The sequence below is a fragment of the Theobroma cacao genome, chromosome 3, assembly GCF_000208745.1.
Source record: "Theobroma cacao cultivar B97-61/B2 chromosome 3, Criollo_cocoa_genome_V2, whole genome shotgun sequence".
Lineage (NCBI taxonomy): Eukaryota > Viridiplantae > Streptophyta > Magnoliopsida > Malvales > Malvaceae > Theobroma > Theobroma cacao.
In genome coordinates this window covers 22,262,577-22,274,276 of record NC_030852.1, presented here as the reverse complement: position 1 = coordinate 22,274,276, position 11,700 = coordinate 22,262,577, and the positions used below count along the sequence as shown (strand labels likewise).

At 32.3% G+C, this 11,700-nt stretch overlaps 1 protein-coding gene across 3 annotated transcripts; it reads right to left on the bottom strand.

The window, feature by feature from the left end:
- On the bottom strand, positions 1–5,241 carry LOC18604742 (ribulose-phosphate 3-epimerase, chloroplastic). Of its 3 annotated transcripts, none has more exons than XR_001927246.1 (10): positions 4,984–5,241; positions 3,534–3,648; positions 3,125–3,265; positions 2,926–3,039; positions 1,927–2,005; positions 1,469–1,578; positions 1,328–1,384; positions 732–801; positions 533–642; positions 1–241 (listed from the first exon to the last, which is right to left on the bottom strand). XR_001927246.1 is itself a non-coding variant. In XM_018118268.1 (9 exons), the coding sequence occupies exons 1-9, from the start codon at positions 5,091–5,093 to the stop codon at positions 593–595; spliced, it is 846 nt and encodes a 281-aa protein (XP_017973757.1). In that variant the 5' UTR covers positions 5,094–5,241; the 3' UTR covers positions 293–592. The 3 variants fall into 3 exon arrangements, 1 of the variants encoding a protein (XP_017973757.1); XR_001927247.1 differs by having other exon boundaries at positions 1–192; XM_018118268.1 differs by lacking the exon at positions 1–241 and having other exon boundaries at positions 293–642.

Here is an 11,700-nt window from a genome sequence, read left to right as displayed (position 1 = left end):
AAGAACAGAAATGGAAGATTGCTTTATTTGACTGAAATGAATGGCACTTGCAGTTCATTACAAAATGATTGCAATACATATGAATCATTGAATTCCTAAAATAGACATGATACACCAATTAGGCTTCAAAACAGCAATCTTACCACAGCCTTGATTTCTTTTATGTATCAATCATTTGGCATCATGACCAATCTGACAATATGATAGTAGCGATTGCTTATAAATAACCATGACATATTATCTGCAAATACGAAGACAGTCATGCCAAATTAAACAATAACTCTTATAAGAAAGACACCAAAAATGATTGGTAGGCATGCTTTAATAATTCTAAATGTATGTTTATTTTTGTTCTGCAACATATAACAGGGTTCCAGCCATCTAGCAAGCAGATACAACCATGGGTTATTGAGATGAATTTTAGAGAACAGGCTTCTATAAAATTTTCTTTGTTTTTTTTTTGGTAATAGCTTCAAATTTATACAGCAAAATATATTCAAGCAAAATTCTGCGAAGTTAGAGGGTAACATACATGGGAATCTAAATACAGATATCACACATTTGAGCCAATCAGATCTTTGGCGGTCATAAATCACACAGCCACTGCTTCTGGCTTTTTGCTGGTTTTGATTCCTCTAATAGCTGTAAAACAATTTGTTCAAGCCACAAAAATTTGTTAAAATGCATTCATTTATATTCACGAAAATTAAGAAATAATTCCCTGTCCATACCTTCAGCATAATCTTTGGCTCCAAACACAGCTGAACCAGCAACTAAAGCATTAGCTCCAGCCTCAATAACCTGCCAGCAACGAAAATACATTTCACTTATATACCATACATTCCCAAGATAAGTAATATTAATACCCATCCCAAAAGGGAGAAGGGAGAAGAGAGAGTTTCAACAAAAACAAACCTCTCCCCACACACCCCCCACCCACCCCCCCCNNNCCCCCACCCCCCCCCCAAAAAAAAAAATTTCCTAGTTACGAATATCATGAACGATAAGATTAACATAACTTTTTTCTTTAATATAGATATGAAAGGAAATAGCACGGCTAGCCAATTTTCCTTTTCCACTTTCTGTCCTTTCATGTTTTCTTTCCACTTGACCTGTCTTGAACATCAGGCATGCATTTTAAACCATCCTGGCAGAAATTCTTAAGTTTAAACATAAACACCACCTTGGTGTCAAACTTTCAAGGGTAAAGCAATTGCAGGCCTATCTTTCAGTAACTTATAACTCATAGAATTCTAAGTCACAGGTTATGTATAGTGTATAGATGCATGTTGTCTGAAAGGAAAACCATATGATTCTAATCAGGTACCTTATATGCATTTTTAGGACCAACTCCGCCGTCCACTTCAATCCAGGGGTTTACTCCCTGCATGGGAAATATAAAAAGAAAATATCACCAGATTCTCAAGCATAAATACATGTAAGACACACAGACAGATGTGCTTTATACCTTTTCTGCACACATTCTTCTCAAGTCAGAGATTTTCTTGACTTGACTCTCAATAAAGCTCTGCCCACCAAAGCCAGGGTTGACCGACATAATCAGGACTAGATCAACCACTGTCAAATGCAAAAGAGAGATTATGAAACATCTGTACTGGATGGGTGACAATGATGTAGCGAAGGACCACTTTTCCTTATTTGCACAGCTGTAGATAGTTTTTGCTTCGCAAGAAAAGAAGGCCTTCAAGTCAAAAGAATGAGTAGGTTGAATTTAGCTATCTTAGAATATTCTTTTAACTACTGCTCAAGGGTTTTTACTTTATGATTTTTTTATTTCAACTTATCAATAGGCAAGGCCCAGCGTAGACCCACCTGCTTGGTTCTGGTAGGCAATAAGCTGTGTAGGAATCATCCTTGACAGAAAGAAAACAAAATTGGAAAAAGAAATAGAAAATAAAAACTCACCATCAAGTACATATTCTATTGTACTAAGTGGGGTAGCAGGGTTTAGGACAACTCCAGCTTTAGCGCCTAGACCTTTTATCTATACAATATGAAAATTTTTTAGAAAAAATAGGAGAAAACTAACAGCACTCAAACAGAAAAGGAATCTCCGCACAAAGATATTAAATAGGTGGGCAATTTAATGAAAGCTAAAACAGGCAATGGCAAAAGCAAGCTAGCAAGATATTATTAATCATAGCATGGCAAACAATCAAGAAAATTCCCAACAGTATCAGCAACACCATGATGATCATAAAAACTACAGCCTGTCATAGACAAATTTCAGGCATGCTGACAAGGACATTCTTAGAAGCAATGATGCAAGGCAGGGGTGAGGGCGATAAACTTAATGCTTAAAAAGCTGTAACTGCAAAAATAGGGATGCACAAAAAGAACAGAAATTTGCAGCCATTACGAATGTCCTGATCAGGCATCAATGTTTTCTTTGATCATGTCTCAGAAGAAGGACAGAAATAAATTCAACTAACTTGAACAGGATGAATCTGTAGGATTGTAGGCTCCTAAGAATTTTAAATATTCCCTTCCCATCAACATATCATGTGGTATGCAGACCAGATACAGGGCTAAAGATTTGTTACACATAAATTTCTCCATCGCTAGTTTTCAACCTAAAGCAGGCATCAACATAGCGATATTCTAAGATTAAATCAGATGACAAATTCCAACTGCAAAAGGAAGTGAAATTGTGTATGAGAAAACAGGGCTTACTTTTCTGGTTTACAAGACCTCCCTATTATGGAATGCATTCAAGTTTAGGCTTCACTTGGTTTGAAGATAATACTTGCTAGACTCCACTCACATCTTGTATGTATAGTAATATGGGTTAATCAATAGTTCATATAATAAGCAGCTGTTATGAAACCAAGTAGCAGCAAGTGCCAACTCCCCATTTTATTGTGAAAAATATAGAAGAAAGGCTCAGAGAAAGAAAAATCTTACTTGATTAAGTGTACGATGCAAATGGATGGTTGAAGATTGCTCACAGTGAACACTGACTATGTCTGCTCCAGCCTTAATAAAATCTGGAACTCGCTGCTCTGGTTCAACAATCATCTGCAGTGCATCTATCTCAGGTTAGCAAATATTTCTTTTATTGATATTAGTCCGTTGATGACAAAGTATGCAAAAGGAAGCATACCAAATGCACATCCAGCGGAAGATCAGTCACAGGTCGTAAGGCATCAACCACAATAGGTCCAATTGTAATATTTGGAACAAATCGGCCATCCATTACATCAACATGGATCCAATCACAGCCTGCTACTTCCACTGCTTTCACCTAGAAAATCTTGAAGGTCAAACTTCAAAAGCAAGCTCCATATTGAGTTCAGAATATTATGGGGATAAAACAGACAAGAGCAGCTAACAGGTTTGCTAATGATATTGGCAAAAGTCCAATACCAAACTAAGTGGAACAATTGTTTAGTTATAATGCAGATTATAATTCATTGTTTAGTACCAGAAGCAAGTCACATATCTGAAAGTTATTATTTACAGGAAAATCAGAAATTAATTTCATAGTGCAAGAAAAAAGAGCAATATAAAACCTGCTCCCCCAACTTTGCGAAATTAGCAGAGAGAATAGATGGAGAAACAATGATATCGCTTTTTGAGAATTTATCAACTCGAGCAGTTGCCTTCACTACTGTAGCAATTTTCCTCCTGGCAGTGTAAGAAGGTAAAATAAGCATATTAAAATAGATTGTATGAGACCTGGAAGACCAAAATAAAATCTGATAGAAAATATACATTTATTCTTATCTTCTCAAATAATGTGTAGCCCTATTTAGTACCAAGAAGACAAACACAGATGTGCTTGTAACATGAAAGGCACGAAATATTTTCCTGTATAGAAGAAAAATAATTTCTAAATAAAGGAATAACAAGAACCTTAAGAAATTGAATCTAAAAATTCAAATTATTTGGCCTAAGAAAGACCTTTTAAACACTCTCCCTTCATTTAGAACAACGAGCGTTACCTAATTATGGACTTCACTACTGCAGTTATAAATTATGTGACAAATAGGGGGAGAATAGAAAATAAAGTTCCTCATAATTATAAGCAATTTGAAAAAGTATTGGAAATACTAAAAGCAGCTCAATTCCAGGAACCCAGAATTAAACTGAACTTTGTTAATTAATTGCCATATAATATTTTCCATTATAAGCATTATAAATCCTACAACAAGATTGATTGATGGTGTTAAAAATGCGATGCACATTTGACCCTAAAAGACCAATTTTTAGGGATGCAGACGGTTATGCACTGTCTTTAGGTCACAGAGATGTCAAGAATTTCAATGGTATTTGCTTCTTATATGGTGTAAATGTGACACCTTCACTTGTGATCTATCTGAAATAGAAAGATATTAAAACATTGTGGAACAGACTACAGAATAGGCATAAATATTAAAAAATATATCCTGAGTGCAATGCGATAACACATAACTTGTACTGAAGATCATAGTCCAAACAGCAATCCTAACTTCAACTTAGCATTAACATAAGCACACATGTGCAAGTCGCAAATTTGAAAATAATTAGTAGCACTGATCCATCCACAATTTTTTCTCCTAAATAAGCACCAACCATACAATTAAACTTTCATCAAATGGCATATAGGAAACATTAAGTAATTAACAATTTCACTTCTAACAAAACCACTAAACCTTATTTATTTCATAGCTCATTTACAGTTTTATATTCTTGATGAATATTTTAATTGTATCAGGCCCTTCACTTTCATCACAAACATTTCCATCGAAAACATGAAAACAATGAAAATTTCGAAATATAGGCCAAAAGATTATTAAATTTCGAGCAAATTAAGGTTGTTTACAAGGGAAATTCAACATTTTGTAAACTGGGTTTATTGCCAAACCCCGCAAAATTGCATCTTTACGGTCTATATCTATAATGAGTACGAAAAACCCAATAAGAATCAACCAAAAAGAATGACAACCCATAAAAAGAAATAAAAAAAGAACAAAAAAATACCTCGTAAAGGTAAGTGTCTTGGGTTGAGAAAGATGGGTCCTTAGAAGCCTAAGTCCCCCGCCAAAGCCATTAACCTGAGTTGATGAACACAATGAAGAAGCTGTTGACATCTTCTTCTTCTCTTTTCCCTCTCTTTTCTATCTCAACTAAAAGACTCTTTAGAGCAGGGGATTTTAAAGGTTAGGTAGTCAAAGCTTTGTTGTGTGTTAAAATCTCACCAATAGCAGCAAGACTTGGAGCCCCAGATTCTAAGAGACAATAGTAATTATTAAAAATCTCGGAGAGATTTACGAAGGAAATTTTGTAATGATGACACGTGTAATGTTGATGTGTGCGTTGGATTGCTTATCTTCAATGGTTGGCGCTCTATATTGCTGACGTGTGAAAGGGTAGAGTTGAGCTATGGCTTTTACTGGGGAAATAAGTCAGCATCCGTTCGCGCCATAATTCTGTTGCAACTTGTTAGTACCAATAAAGATGGTGGATCCATTTCAAATAGATTGTTTTGCATTTCGGGTGATATTTGAGGAAAGAAGATTTTAATCTTACTCTATCAATTAATGAGTTAAATATTTTAATTTTTATTTATTTTATCTTTAATTTCATTTTGTATTCAACTTAATGAGCGGAATTTTGATTTTTTTTAATAGATTTTGATTTGATTTCTTATATCTATTGCAAGAGTTGTTTTGTTTGTAAAAAAGAGTATCACCTCATAATTCAATCAATTGAATTGGTAGATGTAATCAATTTTTAGATCACTATACAGTTTTTAAGAATTTGATGTAAAAGAGTTTAACATTTGTTTTGACCATAAATATAAGTATTCTCTACTTTAATAAACATAGATTTAAATCCTCTTTTATTTAATAAAAACAAGAATTGGGTGTGAAAGAAATTCGGAAGTTGATTTTACATTCCTTTTAATGTGTATTTAATATGGTAAGAGTGCATTAATCATTGCAGACTTGTAGTCTATTATTTTCTATAACTCATATATCATATTTACTTTTTCAACTTTATTGCTTAAGGTGAAATTAATTACAATGAGTACTGAGTCTAAGCATCATTAAACCAAAGTTATTAGTAGTAATTAACTTTAGATCTTTTTATGTCTTAATAATTGTATTCATATTCGATGTAGGATGGGATATTACAAATTCAAATCTTTGATGTCTTAGTTAAGGTCATATATCAAATCACAATCAAAACCCACTTTATAAAATCAAGATCTCGTCAGCATAACGTGAAAACTTATATTAGGTTGACACATGTTTTGATATTAATTGTAATGAGAGATTAAAGCATCACTAGTCCAGTAACTTTTTGAGCTTAAATTACGTGACTCTTAAAAGTTTAAATTCAAATTATTAACAGTGATTAGCTTAAACATTTAAACAAATCTTAACAATCATATTCATATCATATATATAAAAGAATATCATAATGTGGCATAACTTACTCTTCTTCTTGCAAAAATAAAATGGCCAATAAAGTGTAAAGTTGAAACTATATAACAATGGGATTAGTTGTATCATTCGGACAAATTTTACAAGTAAGGTTCCTTAAATGCTTTAATCTAGTTATTAAATGAAAATATCTTTTTACTTGTTATTTTCGTATAAATATGCATGAATATAATGATAGCAAAAAACCATTCTTTTGCATAAATATGTATGAAATTTTAAAAAAAGAACTTCAATAAAAGTTTCAGAGATGAGCTTTCTATTTTTTCTTTTAAAATTACGATAGCTTTTCAAAAAATACCCCTCTCTCAATCAATTTCCCTCTCCTCTCTCTCCCTTTGTAAATTACCATTCTTCAACGCAAAATCATGATCTCCCTCTCCTCTACTGCTCTCAACAAAGACTATTAAAAAAAGAAAAAAAAATAAAAAACTCGGTAATAAAATAGTAAAATTTAGAATTTTTTTTGTTCTTACAAAGATTAAGAGAAAAGGAAACCCAAAATTCAAAGCTGTGTTCAAATACTATTTAAAGGTTTTCTCTCTTCGTCACTAAAAAATCTAATACTATTACTATTATACAAGTTTAAGAGTTATTCCGTTTCTTTATGAATTTTTTTTTTAACATCTGAAATTATATATAAACTTGAAGTAGATTTGTTTCGTTTTGATTTATTAGGTGATTGAAGATGACATGAATACCCGTTAATTTTAACCAAAATTAAAACTTATATAATTTATTTTGCTAAACAGTTTTAGCTTAATTTTTAAAGTTTATAATAGCTTTTAAGCTAAAACAACTAGGCCAAACAGGTTCTAAATGTGAAATTTGCCTTGAAAAGGATTAACCCTAGGAAAGGAGAAATTGATTCTCAATTTGCAAAAAAGATATGAAGTATTCTGTTTCAACAAGAATCGACGCCTTGAAGAAAATAGATCAATTTTGTGTTGAGAAGAATCAATCTTTTGAAGAGAAGAGATTGATTTTCAGTTTCCAAAAGCAAAAAGAAACATTTAGTGTTGACAAAAATCAATCTTTAGAAGAGAAGAGATTGATTCTTAGCTTCCAAAAGCAAAAAGAAGCATTTTGTGCTAAGAAGAATCAATCTTTAGTAGAGAAAAGATCGATTCTTAGCTTCCAAAAGCAAAAGGAAGCATTTTGTGTTGAGAAAAATCGATCTTTTGAAGAGAAGAGATTGATTCCTAGCTGCAAGGATTTAATTAAAAAGAAAGAAAAGTTTAGGGGAAGGACTAAATTAAAAAAAAATGTCTGAGGACTAAATGGAAAAGAAAAATAAACATTTTAAGGGACTAAATTGAAAAGAAAAATAAAAAAGAAGGTGAATTATGTAAAAGGTAAAAGGCAAAGACTAATGCGTAATTGAGGTAAGATTTAACGTTTTTATTGATTATTTTTCAATTTAATTAGTTAGATTTTAAGAAATCTAATTTTTCCAGCTTTGGTGAATCTCTCCCGATTTGGCTAGAATTTGGAGCTAAGATTCGTACAATTCAGCTTACAAGGTATAGTTTTAGCTCATTATTGAAGGACTTAAGCTTAAATGGTTCGATTACTAAGATTTGGTTAATTACAGAAAAATTGGCATTTTTTGAAAGCTAGGAATAATTAATATTTTCATGTTCTGATGTGTTTAAAGGGGGAAATGGAGTTAAACCAACTCGTTGGCAAGCTAAAGGGCAATTGGAGGCTAAGAATCAAAACTTCGTTAGAAGTATTTTTAATTTGTCACCGTAAACGGGTTTAAATTAAAATGCATGTGATGCATGACGCTTTGATGAAGGCCTTGCCATGGTATTAACATGTATGTATGTATGTATATATATATATATATATATATATATATATATATATATATATATATATGTGTGTGTGTGTGTGTGTGTNATATATATATATATATATATGTGTGTGTGTGTGTGTGTGATTGCTTAGATGTAAGTGCCTAGGCTAAAGAACCAAACTGTGGAATGGGAGTTTGTGTGCTATGATGTGAGCTACATGGGTGGCCTATGGTGTGTGTACCTAGACTAAGATGTTTAGAGGCTATAATGAACCCTAGGAGTAAATTTCCCTAGGCGAAGGATATGCTAAGAGAATTTGCTCTAATGATGCCTTGGGGATTTAGAGGCATTTAGAACCTAACAGAGCTTAAAGACAATTGAAGCTCAATAAATGTGAATTGAGGTTCGATAAGGAAAATGTGAATGATAAAGGCATGATGGCCTTATTTGTAGATTTGTGTTTCGTCCGAGGGATGATTTTCTAGACGTTGATTTGATTTATGGTTGAGTGGAGTTCCATTCCCCTGTGACTATGTGTGTGCTTACAAGTGGTAAGCAAGGATAATGGCACTAATCCCACTTGTGGTTCCTGCTTGTAGTGTTTTGACGCCATCCATTAAGATTACTCCATGTGATACCAACCGTTAAGAGATTATTTCGGTCGATAACTTTGATTCTCCATCAGCTTCTTCGACATTGTGCTTGATTTGTTTTTCATCGGTTGCTTCAACATGTGCATGATCTGCTCTCCACTATCAGCTTTGCTCTAAGCGTGATTTAATTCTTTGTTGGTTGGCCACCAAACGTGATTTGACTGTGTCTAGAGAAAGATCACTCGTTGATTTGATTTGCATACGTCATGAGATAGTTGTGGAGAGGCTTAGATAAATATAATATGGTTCTGATGTGGTTCTCTAGCAACTAGAGTGTGCCGTGAAACTAATTTAAATGACTTTTGATTGACTTCGAGAATAAGTTTAATGATGTGTGCTAATCTTTGGAGACAATGAGGATGGTGATATGCCCTCATGTTGGAAACCTTAGGGATAATGATATGCTTTGTATTTGGATATATTTGCTAGAACATCTAGATGCACGAAAGATGCATATACTTTATATATGTGTTTTATATAAATATATATGATTTTGTTTATCAGCACCACTCATTGAGTATTATAGTATTCACCCATTTGTATACTATGTGCAGATAAATAGATCATAAAGTTATGTGGTAAAGGTCATCTAGCGACAGACCAATTTTGGCATCTAGTAGGTTTTCATCTATTGTGCCACTCCGCTGCATTAGTCACGAGCTTACTCTCCACGCTTAGTTTGTTGTGTATATAGGCACGTTGTGTCATATAAATTCATGTGTAAAGGTTGTTATATACGAACTCGCCTTGAATGGCTAACGTATGGCCCTATAAATATTTATATGAATTATGTGCCAGGGATAATATATTATATTTGATTATTGAATCCCTTGGCTTTGTGTTGTATGGTTTTGAATTTTAAGGCTTTCTCGGCTCTAGTGGGCTTGCCTATTGGACTCGTGCACCGATCATGGACCCTTGAGTTGGGTCGTGATAGTTAGCAAGGATTCTAAGATTTGTGGATGAACTTAAGAAGATTTCAAGTGCTGCATTGTGGGTGGGAAACCACTAAGCAAAAGAGAAATAAGTTAAAAAGAAGTAAAGTTATAATAAATTATGAATGTAAAGGTATCCTTGAACTTAAGGAGGTTGGAATTGAGATGGATTGTACTCCATCAAGCCAATGTAGACAAGTATAAGTTGTCACGCATAGACAAATTAGTGTGGACTTTGAAAATCACTATGAAATTTAAATATTGTGCCATTGCTGATGCTACGCTGCATTGAGGTTGAAGGATCTGCTAACTAGGAGCTTTATCTTCTCTTGCTAGTTGATAGGGGTGGAGCTTCGTTACGTGATGGGGGGCCAAAACTTTCAAAATTTTTTCATAACACATAAAAATATTTAAATTTTTTTATATATTCTATTAATGACCACTTCAAAATAATTTTTTATTTAATAATTAATATAAATAAAAAATAATAAAATGATTTCACATATCTCACTCAACTTTAAATTTTTTTATATTATTATTATTATTATTTATATTTATTTATTTTTTTCATTTCTATTCTATTTGTTCGTATGTTATAAGTTTTTATAAATTTTCTTTCCCAAATTTGTATAAACCATTAACCATATTCTTTTTCTTTCTTTTTTGTTACGTAATATGTGATATCTACCTTCTATTTGTCATGTTTTTTTTTTTTTATGTTACGTAGATATTATTTTCTATGCTTTTAATCTTCAAAAATTAATAAATGATGATATAGTTTTCAAGTATAAGTTGTAGTGTTACATTGTTACTTAAACTTTCATTAATGTATCATTTTTATATTAATCATGATTATGTAAGTGGAAACTATCTTGAATATATTTTTTTATATGCTTTACGTTTTATATTTAATTGAAATGAAATTATCCTAAATATATAGTATTTAAATAATTCTAATTATATAAAAAGAAATTATTAATCTTATATATCGTTTTTAACTATTTATATTTTACAAATTATAGTTTTATATTTAGTTTCATATTTCTATTATCAGTATTTTTATTGTTGATTGAATTTAACATATTAGTTTTTTAAAATTTTTAATGCTTATTCTTCTGTGTTTGGCCCCCTAACAAAATTTGGTTAGCTTCGCCTCTGCTAGTTGAGTTGCAATTTAAGCAACCTCTAGGTAAATGGATTTTGCATCCAAATGGTTTTGGCAAAGCATGAAAGAAGGTTTTAAAAGTATGATTCCATGCAAATGATTTTATAGAAAAGTGCATGGGAACAAGTTGTTTTGAATTGATTTTTATAACATTATGTGAACCCTAGGTAAGAGTGAAATGTTTATACACATAAGCATGTGTGTTCAGCTTTGAATAGATTATGATTAGATGCAATGCTTGTGCATAAAAAAACATGTTGAGCTATGAATGGTTTATGACTTGATATGCATTGGGGGACATGGTAGCTGAGCTACATGTCATATAGATATAATGATTTATGACCGGATGCTAAGTTATGTAGGTATATATTATGTTGTGCTTTACGTGGTGTGAAAGATATGTTATGTGATTGTTATGTTTAATGATGCATTGCATGGCCTTGGTGCGATGGAGTAGTTCCACCAGGAAAAAGGTAAGAGTACTTGAATATTATGGCCTTGGTGGGGTGGAGGAAAACCACTAGAGATAATAAAGGTTAGAGTACCTAATTAAAGTAAGGGTTGGAGTACCCTACGTGCATGATGATCAAAGTTAAGTATGCATTCTTCTATAAAATTGCAAATGATGTATGTAAGGTTTATGAATATTATGATGGGTAAAACCCAATTGTTTTAAGGTTTATGTATGTTATGATT

What these genes read in the sequence shown, in the direction of transcription:
- LOC18604742 (XM_018118268.1), bottom strand. Translation starts at nt 5,093, where the DNA reads ATGTCAACAGCTTCTTCATTGTGTTCATCAACTCAGGTTAATGGCTTT. An exon ending in AAGACACTTACCTTTACGAG is followed by an intron (nt 3,649 to 4,983) that starts GTATTTTTTTGT and finishes TTACACTGCCAG; the next exon opens with GAGGAAAATTGCTACAGTAG. An exon ending in AATAGAATATGTACTTGATG is followed by an intron (nt 1,579 to 1,926) that starts GTGAGTTTTTAT and finishes TGCATTTGACAG; the next exon opens with TGGTTGATCTAGTCCTGATT.